A 21,234-nucleotide genomic window follows, 5' to 3' on the forward strand; every position below is an offset into this window, starting at 1 on the left:
AAATGTGACAAGAGTTGTAAATGCAATAATTTAAACTCTTGTAAATGCAATAATTTAAACTTGCATTTTGAAATATTTTATATGAATTTAACAGGATTTTTCTCAAAATTGTAAAAATTAGAATCGTATTTTAGTCAAAAATGACAAAATCGCAATATTAAATGCACACAATAATTTCTGCATTTACAGTATTGTGCTTCTCTCTGTCTATCCAAATACTATACAAAAGCAATACAATACTTTTTATTTTATTTTAAACAAGTATTTAATTTGTTGAAAGAAGGCTCTTTTTCAATATAAATACAGAAACTTTTTTGGTTGATCTTTCTAGAGTAATGGCACTTGAAGCATCAGAATTGAGGCTATTTTCACATATTGCACTAGCTTTAGTATGCTTGGATCAAATTGTGCTGTTGTTTGGATTGGAGACTAAATAAGCTTCAATTTGTTTTAGCTTAACTGGCCTAAAAGGCCATTTGGGAGTTTTTGTCATCATTTGGGGTATGTTGCAGGTGTCCACTGTTGGTTTCCATAGTTCCTTGCTGTAAACTTTTAAAATAACCTTCTCCTCTGAATTTTACTGAGCCTATTGTTACCAAACTTCACATAAATGCATTTTGGGAATATTGTCAAGGAATTTGATCCATCAACAAACATGGCTATCCATAATTAGAAAAAATACAGGGATACAGGAATACATTGCAGTTTAAGCATATATTAAAAAATATCAGCAGGTCACAGCCTATTTGCTGTAACATTTTCAAAAAAAAATTGATCTTCTATTTCTTGAAATTTCCTATTTATTTAGAAATTTGGAAGAAACATGCTGATGTAACTTTATCCATGGAATGACTATATGAGTTATTGTCATTCAATGAAGATTTTTTACTTATTTTTAAGTGCTTGCCTATTATATTTTTTGTATAATTTTGCCAGTTATCTCAAAATAATCAAAAAAGATAGGTTACAACTGTAAACTTTAAAAATTATGGTCAATACAATATTTACACAAAATGTCATCAAATAGAATTGAATTTACAAAAAATAAAATAAAAACAGATTGCAATAAATTTAAAAAAAATATATGAGAATGACATGTTTGTACCATGTGAGTGATTTAATCTCTTTGGAGCCTGAAAAAAGATTGATTTTGTGTTTGTTTTTTTTTGTCAATTGTTTTAGAAATTTATTATGTAATTTTGATCCCTATTTTTATTTAATTCCTTGTAGGCTAGCATTAAACAATGAAGAACAGGCTTCTTTGGGCAAAGAATGTGAAGATCTAAAAATTCTTCTGCAACAAAAACAAAAAGAACTAAACAATTTGAAATCAAGGTAATTACATGCTTGTTTAACTGGAATTCTCAGGAGCGTTAAAAGAGACAGAAGATACCAAAAGGATATATTGAAACTCATGAGTTAAAGACAAACTGACTACGCCATGGCAAATAAACTAAAAGAAACAACAGTTTAAAAACAGAGCATGGAAAACTTAAGACTAAGCAACATGACCCCTCCCCCCCAAAAAAAAATAATTGTTAAGTATGAACTCTGACAGATGCTCCAGAGGGGTGTACATATCCTGCTCCAAATGTGACACCCACCATGTTTCTATTGCAAGTACAAATAAGATAAGTCTATTCTTTGATGTCACATTTGAAAAAAACTGAACATGATTGTGTTCATCGTCATCTGTGAAACTTATATGTCATGGCATCTGCAAATATTTCAACATTTGACTTCTAACTTTGCCTTTTGGGACCCTTCTTTTTATCAGAAATCCACAATGAAGGAAATCATGATTGAAAACTCAAGCTCTTGACTAACGTATCCATCATGAGATTTATACTTTATGTTTATTAGTGGGTTTAAATTACAAAGAACTTAAAATTTCTTTTAAGTATTAAAAATTGTGTTCTTATTATGTAAAAAGAATTTTAAAGACTGTTCTTTAAAGGTTAATATTTCTAAAGGTTTTAATTTTTTATGTAAAGAATTTTTAATATTGCAAGAGTTGTATTGCTTTTTATAGGAAAACTTTCATTTGCTTATCATTTTTAATTCTCATAAAAGGTTCCAGGAACTAGCAGATTCAAAAGAAACTTCAGAAGTTCTTCATAAAATAATTGAAAATCTGCAGCGGGAAAAGTCAGATTTAAATCAGAGGTAAGAATTATAGTATAATTAATCGCCGTTTTTGAATATAAAAAAATAAGACAACACGTGACCGAACGATGCATGGATTAAACGAGGGCGATTAGTTATACTTTTTATTACATTGTCAAATTGCTTTTTTTTTATGATATTAATGTAGAAAATGTAAGGAACTATATGTTATTCCTACGCATGTTTTGTTTCGACGTTATCAACGTCTTGACAACGCCTATTGTTGTATGACTTCAGAGAGTGAAATAACCACGTTTATTTCAAATGTGAAATTATAGGTTTTTATCTAACTGGGAAATCAATGTAATTCATTGCAACCAATGTAATAGAATAAGGATAGTTGATACATTTAATACATGAAATCTGTCACCAGGCTAATTTGGACTTTTGATTTCATTTTATGATTTTTTTCAAGTAAAAATTGTATCTTTTGATAGCAAAAATATGTGATTATCAGATTTTGCAAACATTTGATGTTGAACAAAATATTGATATATTTGTTGATTTTTCAAGTTACTGATCTTAATTCATATTGGAGGTGTGAAAAATAATGTAAAGAAGGAAATATGATAAAGAGATCAAATGAGTACTATAATTATCTTTTATGTTAATTAGTTTGAATGCTTGCACATATATGGTTACAGGTTATGAAATGTCATTTTAATTAGAGTAATGCTGAAAAAATTGGCATGTTAATTAAGTATTGTCTGTATTCAATATTAAGTATAAATATGAAAGGCAAACCTTGTTGAACATAGATTTTGAGATAGACAGCGAAAGACAGTTGTAGTTAAAGACGAAAAAAATAGTTGAGATAGATCCAGTAGGAGTCATAATGTAATGTTGACATTCTCCCATGTTATGCTTTGCCTTGGAATTAAAAGATACACCATTATATTGTGTTGAATATCCTTATCTACATGATGATGAGACTTTTAATAACCTTAACTGGCTATACAGCCATTGCATGGTTGGCCGTATCTACAAGAACTTGTTATTGGTGAATTTAGAGTCTTTGGTGTCTCAAAGACTCTAATGTTTTCATAATGATTATTCAAATAGCAACCCCTTTGATACAAATCTTTAAGCTAAAACTCAATCTATTTTAAAAATATTATTTCTTAGGTTTAACTATAATGTTGGCTCCTTAAATTTGATATCATTGTCTTGCTTAAGATAAATATGTTTGTCTAAATGCCTTTGGTTATTTTTATGGTTGAAGATCTGTTTCATTGACATATATCCTTTCATTTGCAATAATATTAAATAAGTTCATTTGTGAAGCTGTTTATGTATAGCAAAATGGCTGATTGTAGGATATATATTGATTAACAGGTACTTAGGTATAGAAATACTTCATTCAAGAAGTTGCAAATAGATAGCAAGAAGGGAAATTTAGATCTCAAGATATCAAATAGATATCTCAAAAAGTCAGATAGAGATTTCAAGAAGAGAAATATAAATCTCAAGAAGTCATATATATGGTAGATCTCAAAGAGGAAAATAAAGAACTCAAGAAGTCTTGAGAAGTCAAAAGTCAGATTGCAAGAGGGAAATAGGGATTTTTTTCAAAAAGTCAAATAGAGATCTGAAGAAGTCAAATAGAGATTACAAGAGGGAAATAGTGATCTCAAGAAGGGAATTTAAGAACACAAAATGTCAAATATAAATGATAAGATCTCAAGAATTCAGATAGAGATTTCAAGAAAGGAAATAGAAATCTCAAGTTGGGAAATATAGATAGATCTTAAAAAGTTAAAAAAAAAAATCTCAAGAGAGTAGATAAGTATTTGTAGAAGATAGTTTTCATTCAATTTTTTTTAGATATCAAGAAATTATTTTAATATATTTTTGAAATATTAATTCTAGGCTTGAAATCAACAATGATGAAAAATCATCAATACTCAAAGAAAATAAAGAACTGAAGAACATTCTCCAGGAAAAACTATCAGAAGTGAAAAGATTGGAAACAAGGTAGTTGACAATTTTTTTTTTGAGCCCAACCTAGGGGCATTATGTTAGTCGGTTTGTCTGTATGAACATGTCTGTTCGTCAGTATGTCCTGCTTCAGGTTTAAGTTTTTGGTTAAAGTTTGTGGTCAAGGTAGTTTGTGATGAAGTTGAAGTCCAATCAGCTTGAAACTTAGTACACATGTTCCCATGATTGATCTTTCTAATATTAATGCCAATAGCATGTTACACTGAACATAGAAAATGCAAGTGGGACATCTGTGTACTATGGACACATTATTCTTATAAAGTTGCATTGCTGACAATATATCTCAGTTTGACAATCATTTTTACAGGCTTCCCTCTTTGTCAAAAATCTAGCAATTTTGAATTCATTAGCTATGTTGCTGTCTCTTTTTTTAATCTTCTGCCTACAGATATGACAAATTTCTGCGTCAGTAGTTTTTGAATAATAAGTATCACAAAATAAAATAAATCCTTTTTTTAAACTTTATATATCTGAACAATATGCTTAATAAGATTCTTTTTGGTTTTCAGACTACAACAATATGCAGAAAAATTTGAAGATATTCCTGCCCTTAAGAGACATATGGACAAACTTCAAAGTGATAATGATGAATTAAATTTGAAGTAAATATATTTTATTCTAAAAGCTTCCTTTGCTACGATATAAGCAATATTTTAATGTCCTTATATTGAATCTGCATGTACTTATGACATGATAAATTAAATATATTTGTTATTGGTTTTCAAAACAAAAGGTGAAAGATACCAGAGGGACATTCAAATTCAGAAGTCAAAAATAAACTGAACAAGCCATGACTAAAAAAATTTAAGACCAACACACAAACAATATACTCAAAACAAAACAAAAAAAAACCTTAAGACTGAGAGAACAATATTCATCACTTATAAATTTAAAATATATCAAATATTGAAAAAAAATATGCAGAGGATTGCTTCAGGTACAATCGTCATGTTTCTGCTGAGTAGTTTTATAAAATCAAATCTATATATTTACACCTGAACTCCAACTGGTGCATATGGTATATAACAGTTACATGTTAGATAATATTATATAAATATATCTAAGACTATCAACTTTATACCATGACTTCACAGTAAAGGTTCATTATATTTTTCCATCAGTCTGTTTGATGTTATTAACCATTTCAGGTTTAATTTTGTAAAACAGACAATCTGTTAGAATAAATACTTTTCAACAAGTAATCTGTTACCTACTATGTAATTTGAACACCACTTACTCTAACATTTATATTATAGATGCAGACATTTACAAACAGTGGAAAAAGATGTCCAGAAATTAAAGAAAGAAAAGCAGCAGTTAGAAACAGAAATAATATCACAAAAACAGCATAATGAAACACTAAATAGTCGTCTTGAAATTTTAAGTGTAGAAAAATTAGAAATTGAAGACCGGTTGAGGTAAAGTTTCTTTTTTAGAATTTCTGGTAATTATTGGTTTTATTTTGTAAGCCATATCAAAAATAATATATATATTTAGTTCAGTTGAATAGACCACTTTCGAGTTCACTGGAAAAAAGTCGTCAATTCTTTATGACCTCATTTACCAGATAGAGGGGTCACCTGTACCCCTGCACTATTTACATTCATCAAGCGTCTTATTGATCTTCATTGTGCTGGATAAACTAGAAATAATTGTTGTTCTGTAGGTACTGAATGACAATTCCCTAATGACGGCAGTGCAGATTGTCAATTTTGAGAAATTAATTTGTGGAATCATTCATACAATATATAATAATAGTTTTCTAACCACTCGCTCAACATCGGAATGGAAGTGATGACGCCCCTAAACGCACAAATGATGCTCACTAAAACCAGACTTTTTGAAGGAAATGCATCAAACTCGAAAGTTGTCTATTGATTTATATAAAGGAGATGATGGGTATTCTTTGTTTGGGTTGTTGTCTCTTTGACAAATTCCCCATTTCCATTCACAATTTTATTGTGTAAATATCAATGAGACATCAACAGAACAAAACAAGGCATTATTAAATAGATATCATTTGATTATTCGTTTGCTAATACTTTATAAAACAATTTCTTTCTATTTTCATAAATAAACTTCTATCATTTTGTTCTTTTGCATAACTAGATATTTGCTGTTACGCAAGTGTGAGACACTTTTTAAAGTATTTGTTTTTCTTTTTTGTTGTAGACGGCGATCACCACAGGTAGTATCTGAATCCAAAAGCTGTCAGAATTGTTTCAAACACCGCAATGATATATCTGATCTGAAGAGAGAAATCAATGATCTGAGAGACAGGTATTGTTTTACTTAAATTTTGTATTTTGTTGACAACATAAAATTTTGAGGACAGGTTCCTAAATTTTGTGTTATAAATACGATATGTCTCAACTCTAAACAATTAAGTTAAAACTTTATAATTTCAAAACAAAAGAGATGTATCTTATCTAAAAATTATTAAAAGATATGAAGACAATCTTAATCTTTTGTTTTTTATGATCTTCAAAAAGATGTCCTCTTTATATATGTTGTTATCAATCATGGTAACTTTTTTTGTGACACAATAACATAATCAGAAGAAAGCAAGAACAAATTACTTCATAATCAAATTTTCACCAATGAACAGCTGGGGTCAAATAAACCACATTTCGATTTAAAAAAAATAATCAACAGGTCAGATCAACAGGGAAAAGTTTATATCTGCTTAGAATGAGAGGAAATCAGCTACATGAATTTGATATATGGTATTAAATTACACAGAACAATCAGTTTGTATTCTTTTATTTAATAATGACATCTTAATTAAATTGAAAAGACATAAGTTGTTTAAAATAAGAATGAATTCAATACTAAAATTCTTGAAAAATTGTATATGTGTCCTTATTTTCAGACTGAGTGAAGCTGCTGGCAATAAACTAAGAGATAACAATCCTAATATTGCCGATTTAAGTGATATGAACCGTCCAACTTCATTAGCTGAGAAGTTTTCGTCATTGTACACAGATGAATACACAGATGCTATGGAAGTTATTGAGGATGATATGGATGAAGCGGCTTCTGTCAAGGTCATGCTTGATTGGTTAAAGGTACTTTGTTAGCTATTTGAATATGTTAAGCACACAAAACTGCACAAAATCCTTGCCCCTTAAAACATCATTTCAGTACTTTTGTTGAAATTAGAATTCTTCCTAAATAATAGTTTGCAACAAACTTTTAGGGAATTTCTAATAAATGTGACAATGTGGTATAATTACACAGAGGCAAAACATGACTTGGTAGAAATTCAAATGTCTATTAGTCATAAATGTTTAGTCTCTGTAAAACCTGTGTATGTGACCAGGATTTTTAAAGGGATAAATTTATTGTGTAGGAATATATAACTATATAATGACACTGTAGGTAATACTAATAAAAATAATCAGTACAAAGAAAGATAACTCTATTCATTTCAGAAAACAGTACTCAAATAATTTCAGCTAGACAAATGATTTTGACTTTCAAAACTAAATGAAAAAAGGTTTGCCTCTAGAAATGATGATTTCATCATAAATTGTGCATAATAATATTTAACATATTAAATTCTACCAAATATTTTCTGGTAGTAATTTTTAGCTCACCTGGCCCAAATCTGATGTGGGGTTAAAGTGTTTATCAGGTGAAGATCTATCTGCCCTGAAATTTTCAGATGAATCAGACAAACTGTTGTTAGGTTACTGTCCCATGAATTGGTAACTTTAAGGAAACTTTTCTGTTTTTTGGTTATTATCTTGAATGTTACTATAGATAAATTGTAAACAGCAATAATGTACAGCAAAGTAAGATTTACAAATAAGTCAACATGACCAAAATGGTCCCCTAGGGAGTTATTGCCCTTTTTGGTCAATGTTGAACAATTTTCTAACATTTTCCACTGAATCTAGTGGGCTAAGTTCATTATAGCTAGAGATGATTCTAAGCAGCAAGAATGTTTAGAAAAGTAAGCTCTACAAACACATCCCCATCATCAAAACACAATTTTGTCATAAATCCATCTGTGTCCTTTGTTTAATGTTCACATAGACAAAGGTGAGGGACACAGGGTCTTTGGAGCCTTTAGTTCGGGTCATAAAAACAACATTGTCAATTGAACAACGGTGGATGTTTATATCCAAATTGTTATGTTGAGACCCCCATGCACATTAATAAATGCATGAAAGTGAAGAATGGGTCTCTGACAAATCAAATAAATACCCGAAGTCCTTATCTAAGGGAAAGGTAAAAGCCAAGTAAAGGACAATACCATTTATACCTGTCAAGTGAAAAAGGAAGATATGCATGACATCTAAATATATGAGACTTTGTTTTATACTGTATTTTTTTATAAGTATTTTATTTTAACAGAGTTGTTATGCTTGGTGTCAAAGACTAGCCAAAGAACAGAGAGATACCTTGATAAACAGATCTATTGGATTCATGGAAGATCATGGTGTATGTATAATATTATTCATCTTCCTTTTTTCTAACTGTGGGTCTGGTAATTCATCATTTTCTTCACCCATTCTTCTTTCTGTCCCACTTCAGTTTTTGGTTAAATATTTTGGTCAAGGTAGTTTTTGATGAAGTTGAGTTCAAATCAATTTGAATATAAGTACACATGTTCCCTATGAAATGATCTTTCTAATGTTAAAGCTAAATTAGAGTTTTGACCCCAGTTTCAGTCCATTGAACATAGAAAATGAAAGCACAGGTGGGACATCCTTGTACTATGGACACATTTTTGTTTTTGTCTCTCCTTGACAGAGTCAAAAATTAAAGCGAGACATAGGTATGCTATTATTGGCGGTGGTGGTGTCAACAATGTATAGTTTGTGATTAGGTCTAGTTAATGGTGAACCACATGTGGTAGGTTTACAAATTTGTTGGCATTTGCAGGTTTTATTTCCATGGAGATTAGAAAGCCCAACCCCACATCATGGTTCATTAACTTTAAACTTTTACAGTTTGTTTACAAGTAAATTTTTGTGTTAAGGTTGTTTTAAGGGAATGAATCATGATAAGTGAATGGTCTTTGTCAAATTGGTATGCAGTTGTTTAAACATTGGCACATCTCATTTCCTTGGATATTGTATCCCCATGATCCTTCAGTAATGGTTCATTGACTTTAAATATATGCATAACTTACATGTCGAAGTATTGATATTTTAATTTCAACAGAAGCATTATCAAAATTCCAAAAAGGCAAGACATATCTCTGATAACAGTTTATTTAATACAATTAAGTCGAACTCAAATTACCTTACAACTCAAAATGCTATGTTATTGCTAAATTATCATCACTGATAAATTTTGCTTCATTGGATTTTAATCCTAAAAGTTACAATTCACTGATGCATAAACCTTTTCACTGATGCATAAACCTTTTCACTTTCAGGGACAGAAAGTAATTTTATCAGACAGGTGTCTTATCTTTGTGAAGGAGTTTCAGAAGAAAATAGCAGCAGAGAGTTTAGCAGTTGTTGGACAGGTGAATTATATGATATTTTTTTAGCAGACATGTTTAGTTTTTGCATATGTACAATCTTACTTTCATTATAGGTGGCCAAGTTCTCTAGGAAGTTCATGTATGGTAAACTAGTTTGGTAACACTAAGGATATATGTCAAAACCGGCTCATGCAGACCTATGCTAAATCTGATTTTTGTCGAGCCTTCGACTTTAGTCGAAAAAGCTAGACTAAGCGATCCTACATTCCGTCGTCGTCGTTGGTGTCTTCGTCGTCGGTGGCATCCACAAATATTCACTCTGTGGTTAAAGTTTTTGAAATTTTAATAACTTTCTGAAACTATACTGGATTTCTACCAAACTTGGACAGAAGCTTGTTTATGATCATAAGATAGTATCAAGAAGTAAATTTTGTAAAAATAAAATTCCATTTTTTCCGTATTTTACTTATAAATGGACTTAGTTTTTTCTGCAGAGAAACATTACATTCACTCTGTGGTTAAAGTTTTTAGAATTTTAATAACTTTCTTAAACTATCCTTGGTTTGTACCAAACTTGGACAGAAGCTTGTTTATTATCATAAGATAGTATCCAGAAGAAAATTTTGTAAAAGAACTAATCCATTTTTTCAGTATTTTACTTTTAAATGGACTTAGGTTTTCTGTGGGGAAACATTACATTCACTCTGGTTTAAGTTTTTAAAATTTTAATAACTTTCTTAAACTATCCTGGGTTTTTACCAAACTTGGACCGAAGCTTATTTATGATCATAAGATAATATCCAGAAGTAAATTTTGTAAAAAGATAACTCAATTTTTTTCTGCATTTTACTTTTAAATGGACTAAGATTTTCTTCCAGTTAACATTACATGCAGTCTGCAGTTAAATTTTTCAAAACATTTATAAGATTCATTAACTATCCTAGATTTTTACCAAACTTGGACAGAAGCTTCTTACTATCATGAGATAGTATCAAGAGGAATATTTTTATTGATTTTTTGCCTCATTTTTGTTGAGCTGCGATTTACAGCAAAAGTAGGCGAGACACTGGGTTCCGTGGAACCCTTACAAATTTTTATTAATTCATTTCAAAGTCACATTGAGACCATACAAAATCTCAAAACAACACAACTGGTTCACTTGTGTTTACATTTCTATTTATTTTTTTTACATTTAAAGAAATGAAATTATATGATTTACAAGTGCACAGCACATGTTCCTTGGTAACCTTTGAATTATTGTTTTGAATGGTATGTATGCACTGCATACTATGCGCAGTAACAGTGTGAGGAATAGGGAATGATTTATGGCAAGGTCAGTATGAAATTCTTTATAATATTATCACAAAACGAAATATAAAAAGTATTTCTATTTACAGATATGCCATGTGAAGAGTGTAACACAACAAACTTTATCCAGTGAGAATTACATTGTAAAATATATCAAGAAATGTTCTGAACTTTGTTGGATGATGCAGATATCAGATCCACCTCTGTTTTTAAATTTTGATGTGAATTCAGGAGAAAACTTAAACAAAAATGACTACAATGTATTTACAAAAAGTGGCAGCAAAATCGATTATTTAGTGTGGCCTGTTTTATATCTACACAAAACTGGACCAATGTTGGCTAAAGGTGTGGCACAGGGGAAATGAGTAGTAATGTGATAATATTTTGTAGTTTGTAGATTGTATATTAACAACAGACATGTTTGTTGGGACAAAAATTTTAATTATGCAAAAGTCTAACACGATGATTGTTGTCATTTATCAAGAGAATGTTTAACATACAATGGAGGATTCAGGGGAGGGAGGGATTTCCAGTGGTTGGAACCACCCTTGTTTTATGATAAATGCATATTTGTTGTAATCATTGATACTAAGTTGGATTTTTTATGTATTAGTTTGCAAGTTAAGAATTGGTAGGAAGACATGTCAACCTATCTGGACATAGTTTTCTGTCTCTAAGCTTGTATGAGGGTGGGCAGGACCTTTCAAGGGACATATGGATCGGGTGTTTTTAAGCACGGGAATTCGGGATTTATCCTTTCAGGATCTGGGAATTCTTTTTTCGAATTTTGGGATGTCAAGATTAAAATTTTGTTAAATTCAGCACATCAGGATTTCATGTTTTAAGCCTGGGATTTCTAGATCAGGACCCCGTCCTATTCCCTCTTATGTATGTGTCAGCCAAGGCAATCAAAGTAGTTTATAAATGATTGACACATTTTTGAAGTATAGTTGGTTGAATACTTTTCTAAGCTGCATCTTTCTGATTATTTTGCTGTGCCATCAGTTAATTAAGAAATAGCTTTTCCGAAATAAAAGTGTGCATCAGACTTGAACAGACAGTGATAAGAATCCTACTCATATAATAGTTATAACATATTCCTACATGATTGATTGATGGTAGAATAATATGTACAATTTAAAAAGCACATGCAAAACACATGTACATTTAGTAAGAAGTGTTACAAGTGTATAATATGAAAGTCAATGAAAACTTCACATTTTATTGAGCAAATCTTTTAATACACATAGCATAAGACTGTGATAATTATATTAGTGTATTCAGAAAGAGTAGTTATTTGACAACAGTATACTTCACTAAGGACTATATATAATATACATGGTATACATTTATATTTTAATATGTATTCATGCAATGTATAAAGGGGTATATCTCATGGTATACTGTTGTAAAATTTGTGATTTAATCATTTTTAAATTCTATGCAAGCTGTATTTTAGATTTCGTCTGGTAATCCCATAATTTCGTTGCATTATTGCATAGAATGACCCTATTAAAGTCGTGTATATTGTATTATGAATATTTATGATTTAAATAATTTTGTAAAATTTTGTTACCTTTAAACATTTCTCAATTTTTAAATCATGATCTGATTTGAAGATAGATTAGAAGATTGCTACCCACTATGAATGTTCTGTTCTTATAAAGTTCCGTTTAAAGTACAGTCTTGCCAAAATCTAAAGTTGAGGTCCAATTTGAATATCTTGAGATATCACATGCTTTTTTACAGTTTTTGTCAGAAATCTATGTCAAGTTGTATTTATTGAAAAGTTTGTTTATACATCTTTAACAATTAACTTTATGATGAATCCAAACAGAATGAAAATAATCTTAAATATTACTTAACTATAAATTTCTTTAAAAATGAATTTATCTTACAGAAATAGTTTTTTCAAGTTCTTAAAAAGCTATATTCATTTATAGTCTAGGGCTTTTCTATCTTATACATGTATTAAGTAGTATTAGAGTTTATTTCCTCATTTATATTAGTATACTAACATGATATTAAATTATGTTGATTGATGTTAAAAAATTTCAGGAAACTCATTTCAAATCAAAACATTCCTTTTATGCAGCTTTTAAACACATTTTTACTGAAAAGATACTGATTTATTTATCAAATGTTTATTGGTTAAAAGAGATCTGAAATATAATAGATTTGAAATGAATTTATAATACTTTAATTTTACATAGAAGTTGTTTTATATTTTTTTGTTAATGTCTCACTTTAAAACTAACATTTTAGGAACTAGATTGAATAGTGTGTTATTTCATGAAGTATATATATTTTGAAAAAGTGAAATCATTACTTTTAACCTGTTAACCTGTTAAAAAGTGTAGAAAAATATCTAATGATAATATTGATCTTTGTGTAATAAAATTAAGTAAGTAAAGCAAATGTTTTTGTTTTTGTTTTCCTGATATACATATGGCCCTGCTACATAATTTGCTTGGCAAAAACATATATAGCAGGGATGTGGGTTTATGAGAAGTATACTGGTAATCAAAGAGCTGAAAGCTCTGAAGAAAAATTACACCACTGTCTCTAATATTGGGATAGTTTTTATGCAAGTCTTGATTTTCACATACCGGAATTAGTTTAACAATGCAACATGTATCGTAAGCATATAATTGATATTCGTATATGTGTGTGTGTGTGTGAAGTGAGGTGACAACTGAAAATTTCATGAATGATCATTTTCCGCTCTACTTTTACCTGTTTACTTTGTACATACGTAAACGTGGTAAAAGTCCGAGTGTACCGTTTGACACTTTTAATTTCGTTTTTTAAATACATTCCATTGTGGATATAAGGCCCTTCACTCGTGCAGCATGCTCAAGTGGATCAAACTGACCCAACATCAATTCTTCTTCAGTCTTCTTCCAATAACTTACATAATACCACCTCTAGTATATTATCGCAAATTCGTATCATATAGCATCCGTATTAAAAGCAACGGAGTCAGCATGATGATGCCATCTACTTCGTAGAATATCATATATCAGGATTATAAAGACAAGTGCTGTAGAAATGATTAAGGTTCATGATGTGTACCCTTTTGGGCTAAAATCGCTGCATTTTCACCTCAAAATTTTGATAGATTACAGACAAAAATGTGCATCTGGAAAAGTTTTAAGGCATAGCATGCCCTATATAAATAGAAATTCAATTGCTTTATCATCCAAACACAGAAGCAATGATTACCGTTATATATAAAACTAATGACTAACAACAAAGATTCTATGAATCTAGTGTATATAAACTTTTTATTCTTGTGGTCATACTGCTGTTGTTTTGCTCCGATCGTGTTGAGTTTTATCCTGTTCTCTTACTTTAGTTTCCCTGAACCAAACTGTATGAAACTTATACGCAATGCTTATAACCACAATTCACAAGTCTAGTTTGAGTTTTAATTGCGCCACTTTAACCATTTTAACGTTTTATTCCACTAAACAAATAGAAAGGTTGCTGGAAATTTTAGTTTCTGTTCTCTAACTTTAGTTTGTCTGAACCAAATGTTATGAAACTTATACACAATTCTCATTACCACAAACACTGATCGAGTTTGAATTTTTGTGGCGATAGTTATACCGTTGAAGAGTTATGTCCCTATACATACACTGTATTTAAAAATTGCTGAATATTTTCGTTTCAGTTATCTAACCAATAACTTATACACAATACTTTTAACCATAAAACCAAGATCAAGTTTGAATTTTAGTGGAGTCATTTTTACTGCTCTAGGGTTGTACCTTGTTACAAATGGAACCAAATGCTCCGCAGGACACAGATTAATACGGCCGCAGAGGTCGAACCCTGAACAGTTGTGACAAGTATGGACACAACATTCAAGCTTGATACAGCTCCAAATTTGGATTGTGATCATTTTTTTTTACATAACATAAATAGGTTTCTGACACAAAACAAATGTCAAGATCTTACAAATCTATTGCGCAATACTGTGTAATTAGAATGAATACAAAATGCTTATTACCCCATAATTCAGATCAGGTAAAAATTTTGGTAGTTTTGAAGTTGACATAGCATGGGTATTTAAAGAAATTAACAGAGCTTTCTGTATATTTCAGTATTTTAGATCTACAGTTTAAGATAGCAATAGAAAATATAAAAAACTTCTTATGATAAACATAAAGAAAGTGATTTTTGATTACTGACGAGACAATGGTTTCGTTTAAAACATTAAAGCTGTGATGAAATACATATTTGAAATAATACACGTCCATAACCTTTTTGGAATAATACACAGCTACAGTTGCAAACTTTCCAGAGGTGCTATCCAGCACTTTGATTAAGACAAACGAATAGGTCAAGACTACCTGAATTGTACAAATAAATACCATAGAAAGGCTTGTATATTTCTCACTGGTACATAGTCTGAATCCGGGTCCGTTCGCTTCCATTCACGTTTTCGCCCACTCATGTTCACCCCCTTTCCCTTTCACACCCTACATGTTCGCACCCAATCTTAACTGGTTTTGTGTTTAATAACTCTGTAAGCAAGTGTTTTCTTATAAGTATAATTGTTGTCATTGTCTCAAAATAAAGTGAGACAGCATTTTTTTATGTGTTGAATAAATCTTAATCATGTTTTGGATAGCGTATTGTTAAAAATAATAATAATCCTTTCTAAATAAAGTGGTATTTTGTCAACGTTTTATTTTGTGTTGAATAACTCTTTATCATGTTTTGGTAAGTGTATTGCTATGACTTTGTTTCATTGACTTGTTTCAAAATGAAGTGAGATTCTGACTATGTTTTTTTCTGTGTGTTGAATAAATTTTATCATGTTTTGGTTATATTAGTGGATTGCTATATTTTGGTTTCTATGTTTTATTGTTTCGTTGTTTCAGATCAAAGGGACCAAACTGTTAAAAACAATTATCTTTTGTGTTTTTCCTTTAACATCTTCAATGTTTTACTCATACCAAGCTATAAATACATTCAGTATTTACACCAAAGCAATTTAAAACAACAACCATGATTTTCCAATTATTCAACTTGAATTTGAATTAAAATTGGGCGCGAATGAGTAGAGTGCGAACGGACCTTGGGTGCGAATGTGCGAACGTGTAGGGTTCGAAAATGTATTGGGCGCAAACAGACCTGATACCACATAGTCTGAACCCCCTTCTCCCACAAAATATTAAGTAAATTATCTTTTTGTTACTGTTATCAAAGGTCTAATGAAACGCAGATAATTTCAAACATTTGTCAAAGAATTCTAGTCAAACCGGCACCTAGTTAAATTGGCACCTGGACAAATCAGCACCTGGTTAAAATCGACACCTGATATAGTCAATTCGTCACCCATGTTAAATATATATTTTTAACAGTATTTTAAGCAAAAAGAGTAAAAATAAGAAAGGGGTTGCCAGAATTTTTTTTCAGTATTTAAGCAAAAAGAGTTAAATACTAACTTTCAAACTTTTTGGTGTTCATGTACATTTTGTATATATTTATTTTTCTCAACTAAATAACTTTTTTAGTGTATTTTTAATGATATATATATATATATGAGAAGTCCAAATAATTATTACGTCTGGCAAGGTTTTTTTAATTCTATTCTGGAACACCTTCCTATGACCGCAAGGCTATGTTAATTTTTTTCTGTGACGCCTTCCTACGAACAGAAAATAGCCTTGCCAGACGTCATAATTATTTGAACTAATACATGAGATATTGGATATTTTTCTGCATTATTTTAACCAGTTGAGCATTTTAAAGGATTGTTGGTTTAATGCTGTTTAAACTTTACTGAAAAAAACCCACCTTAAATTTGCTAATTATTTGGCATGAAAGTTTGATTTATTGAAAGGGACTCATAGTTTTCCATTTTATTTTATTTTAATAATTGTCTGACTGTTAAAACAACAGCTTTGGTAAGGGCTTCGTTGTTTACCTTTATACACAACAACATATTCACTTTCGTTTCGTTGTTTACCTAAATACACAACAACATATTCACTATGTACTTGGTAACAGTAATTAATTAATTGAATAGAAAATATTATAACAAATATGATGGGATGCCGAATTGACGTCAAATAGGTGCCGATTTGACTAGTTGCCAATTTAACCAGGTGCCAACTTGACTTGTACGTTTCAATTCCTCTGCGATCGTTTTTGGTATTTTCTTGAGAAAACCTATTTTCCATCATCAAAGAGAAGAAGAAACTGCTTTAAAATGATTCTGGAACGCTTCATGATTGTTAACTCTCGTTACTCTAATGAACATATCTGGAATTCCCACTGTGATCTTAAAAAACCTGGTCAACTTTAATAAGCAATTTCTACACTTTGTTATAAAAAGATAAAATAAATTAATTGGTAAAAATCAAATGATCAAATATAACATTTTTTTTTAACTTTACCTGCTTGCCATCTTAAGATGACTTTGAATTTTCGTACATTAAAAAACTCTTTCTTAAACTGAAATGTTGTTTGACCTTTTTCATAAAACATATATTGGCTCTGTCTACAACCTGTATACTTGTTCTGACGAACTCTTAACTTCTCTTAACCCACCAAGAATTAATTATATATTATATTTTTTTCAAATAAAAAAAAATCACTTATTGGTGACAATATGTAAAACACATATAATGCGGTGACAAAATTGGAAAAAAAATCGAATGTTTAAAGAGTTGAATTTCCATTGATATAACACGGCTAAAAATTTACATAGTCTTTGAAAAAAATTTACATAGTCTTTGAAAAATTATTTTACCTGAATTTAAGATTAGTCTTCAAAAGGCCACATGGTGAAATACTAACGTAAAGGCTTTTCTATCTCAGGAATAAATTTACCGTAGATGCATTTAACAAAACGTTTAGGAATTTTTAGTTCTCAATGCTCTCCAACTTCGTACTTTATTTGGCCTTTTTACTTTTTAAAATTCGAGATGATGAGTCTTTTGTAGACGAAATGCGCGGCCACATTTGTCACAAATACAAAATTTCAATCCTGGTATCTCTAATGATAAAACTGAAAATAGAAATGCGGAATGTGTCAAAGAGACGACAACCCGACCATAGAACAGCCATCAGCAGAAGATCACCAACATGTTTGTTTGACTTTTTATCTAAAGGTAATCCTAAAGCTTTTTAATGAAAAATTATAAAGGTTTATATTATTGTAAACGGGGATATTTTGTGTTTCAACTACTGCACTCTGTATTTTACATGTTATATGACCATAATTGTTTTACAAACAATTTGTATTTGCTACAGTATTTACTTTCAATCCTAGTTTAGTATCAACGCACGTAGTGGTCAACATATGCAAATTAATTGTTGATTGTTACCTTTGATTGAAATCCTTTGTATCAGTTCTAAAAATGCAACCTTTCAGTATCGACTTTATGCTGAATAAAGAAATGGAAATGTCGATATCAGCAATACGCCAAAAACTTAATAACCAAATCATTGAAAGTTTACCCTCTTAATCGCATCGAGTTCTGTTTTAAAACTTAAAAAAAACCATGACGATACATATCTGAAGTGCAGAAAACATATTTTTTTGTTGCCTTTCCTAGTTATTATGCAGTGACAGCGCATTGCATAATATCAAAAAATACTCTGAGCGGCTTTACAACATACTCATACAGATTATGTAAGTATTAACAATAAAATATGAGTTAACACAACATGATTATTACATGGCTAAGTTTCGATCAGCAATTTCAATATTTTTTTTAAAAACATATTTTTGTGAAACTGCAAAATATTGTAACTGCAAATTATAATAATACCCTTTTATATTGACTATCGAACAATGTGAGATGTGTTTTTCTCATTGTTGAAGGCCTTTTGTTTGTTAATTACTGTTTAATTTGGTAATCATGGTCATTTGTGGACAGTTCTCATTGGAAATCATACTACATTGTGTTACTTTTATAATCTCGAAGAAGCATTGAGAGTAATAAATGTGTTAATCCAGTAATAACTATATGCAGATGATTCATTTATATTATTCCAATTAAATTCATGTGTAAGAAATATCTAGACCCCCTCCAAAAAAACAACAAACAAAACCAAAAACAAAACAAAAAACAAAACAACAACAAACTACCAGGTAACTAGTTTAAACAAATCAATATGTGAAGATAAAATATTTGGCAATCATTCATGTAATAAATATGTGTAAACAGTCAAGGTAAACGTACCTGTAATTTAGTCAGTACAGATAAAATGTCAATATATTTGTCAATCGTCCAAGACCAGATTCGATTGTTAATCCTTGTAAAGTCTGATAATAGAAGGTTCACACATTATTATCAATAAATAATTTCAAAACCGTAACAAACAAATATACAATGATATTAATTACATCGATATTCAAATATTAGAATAAAGAAAGTGATGATGTATGCACTCAAGACAATCTTTATTATAAATTGAATTTCATTGGTTTTTAGATTTAATTTCATGCTTTGTTTATCTATAAACTAGTAATTAAAAAGGTTAATTAAATTAACAGGCAGTTAATTGTCTGAACATCATTAGTTTAATTAATAACCAAGGCATGAATTTTTTTCCCCATTAATTTTATCATAAATATTACTTTCATTACATTTTAATTCGGTAACCGGTTATGCTACCGGATTAAACTTTAAAGTTAAACGAATAAGCCAAAAAATGTAAGAAAGGATTTCATGTATATAAGACAAACGAAATTAAAAAATGGCACAATCGGCTGATTCGACTTGTTTGTGTGAAATCTGCATTGGCGGACCGGGTGATTATTACTGTCAGCAGTGTGATCAGTTATTTTGCGGAAATTGTAAGTCATCACATTTACGAACAAAGATAAGTAAAAAGCATACGTTTTTTAGTGGAAAAAATATCAACAAGGAAGAAAAACGGCTTTGTATAGAACACGAAGAACGTTTCTCATTCTACTGTCATGATTGTGAAACTCCTGTCTGTAGCTCGTGTTCCGTACATACACATCAAGGTCATTTGTTGACCGACCTTACTAAATCTGCTGTAAAACTAAAACTTGAATTGGTCAAGATCATTGAATCAACGATAACAACATCCACTTCATGCATAGGCAAAATTGAGGAAGACACAAAAACTTACCATCAGAAAACCAAAACAGTCAACAAAACCATTACTGAGGAAGGGAATTACTATAAGGAATTGATTGATAAAAAAGTACATAGTTTTGTTAAGCTAGTACAAGATGAGACACAGAAAGCATTAGGAAGTATGTCTACAGCTACTAAAGTGTACCTTGATATTTTAGAAAACTGTCAACAATGGCAAAAGAACATTACAGAAATGGAAACAAAGTCAGATGTACTATTGGTTAAGAAGTTGAAACACCTCAAAACTGATGTTGACCAGACAGTGTTAAAGCAGTCGCTTGATACGCCTAGACCTTCGGTGTCATACACTAACAAAAAGCTTTCAGACACAGACATAGACAACTTATTCGGAGATTTAACATTTCAGTAAGTCAAACAATGAGTTAAGTGTTATAAAAATATACATAGGAACAGTGTCTGTTTTTAACGTTATCATATAATCCTCCTAAATTTAAGGACTTATACATTCCAAGCTTTAACATATCTTATAGTTGAGGCTTTCCTCATGAAAATTGATTACCGAAAGAGCTACATTTAGTAAAATTTAAAACTATATGTCGCAGTGTAAATATTCATTTTCTTGAAACAATGTAAACCACTGTGGTTCATACAAGTACCGTAATTGTGTCACACATTGTCCATGTAAATGCATGGCTACATATATAGTGACATTTTGAGTTTTCATTCCTCTACGTTGAACGGTTCACAATTCTGAATATCTAACATAATTATATATTGATGATTTTTTTAAGTTGCGGTCTATACAATTACACGAGAAGACCTCATTTTGTGTGTCGTTTCTCTACCTTCCAGAATAAATTAATCATCATGCCTCTGTGTCCTATAGAAACCATGCATTTTTGCATTTGTCAACCATTCTTATGATTATTCAGATTGAGTTATTTTGGAAGAAAAACAAAAAAAAAAGGCATCCGGATTTTGTGTTCGTCATCAGACCGACTTTTAAGTCATCGACAAAACTACCAGTTTTAAACTTGCATATGATTATTATTTTTGCGTTTATCTAAATGTGTACTATGACTATACAGCTATAATATATAGAGACTCTCTATATTATTATAACAGTGATCGCCAGGGAGAAGAGACTTTGAATTTATAGTTAATAGCAAATACACTTTATTTATAATATATTTTCATATTATACAGACCAAAATTAATTCCCTT

At 30.3% G+C, this 21,234-nt stretch overlaps 2 protein-coding genes across 2 annotated transcripts; both read left to right on the forward strand.

Moving 5' to 3' along the window:
* Positions 1–823: 823 nt before the first annotated feature.
* Positions 824–13,211, forward strand: LOC134697840 (myosin-6-like). Its single transcript, XM_063560126.1, has 11 exons — positions 824–831; positions 1,231–1,335; positions 2,074–2,166; positions 4,036–4,140; positions 4,674–4,766; positions 5,421–5,582; positions 6,337–6,444; positions 7,037–7,232; positions 8,527–8,613; positions 9,557–9,649; positions 11,005–13,211. Exons 1-11 carry the CDS (start codon positions 824–826, stop codon positions 11,278–11,280), a joined length of 1,326 nt encoding a protein of 441 aa, XP_063416196.1. The 3' UTR covers positions 11,281–13,211.
* A 6,428-nt stretch (positions 13,212–19,639) lies between these two features.
* On the forward strand, positions 19,640–20,419 carry LOC134697841 (E3 ubiquitin-protein ligase TRIM36-like). Its single transcript, XM_063560128.1, has one exon. It carries the CDS (start codon positions 19,640–19,642, stop codon positions 20,417–20,419), a length of 780 nt encoding a protein of 259 aa, XP_063416198.1.
* The last annotated feature ends 815 nt before the right edge of the window (positions 20,420–21,234 follow it).

This window comes from Mytilus trossulus, chromosome 14, assembly GCF_036588685.1.
Source record: "Mytilus trossulus isolate FHL-02 chromosome 14, PNRI_Mtr1.1.1.hap1, whole genome shotgun sequence".
In the NCBI taxonomy this organism is placed as follows: Eukaryota; Metazoa; Mollusca; class Bivalvia; order Mytilida; family Mytilidae; genus Mytilus; species Mytilus trossulus.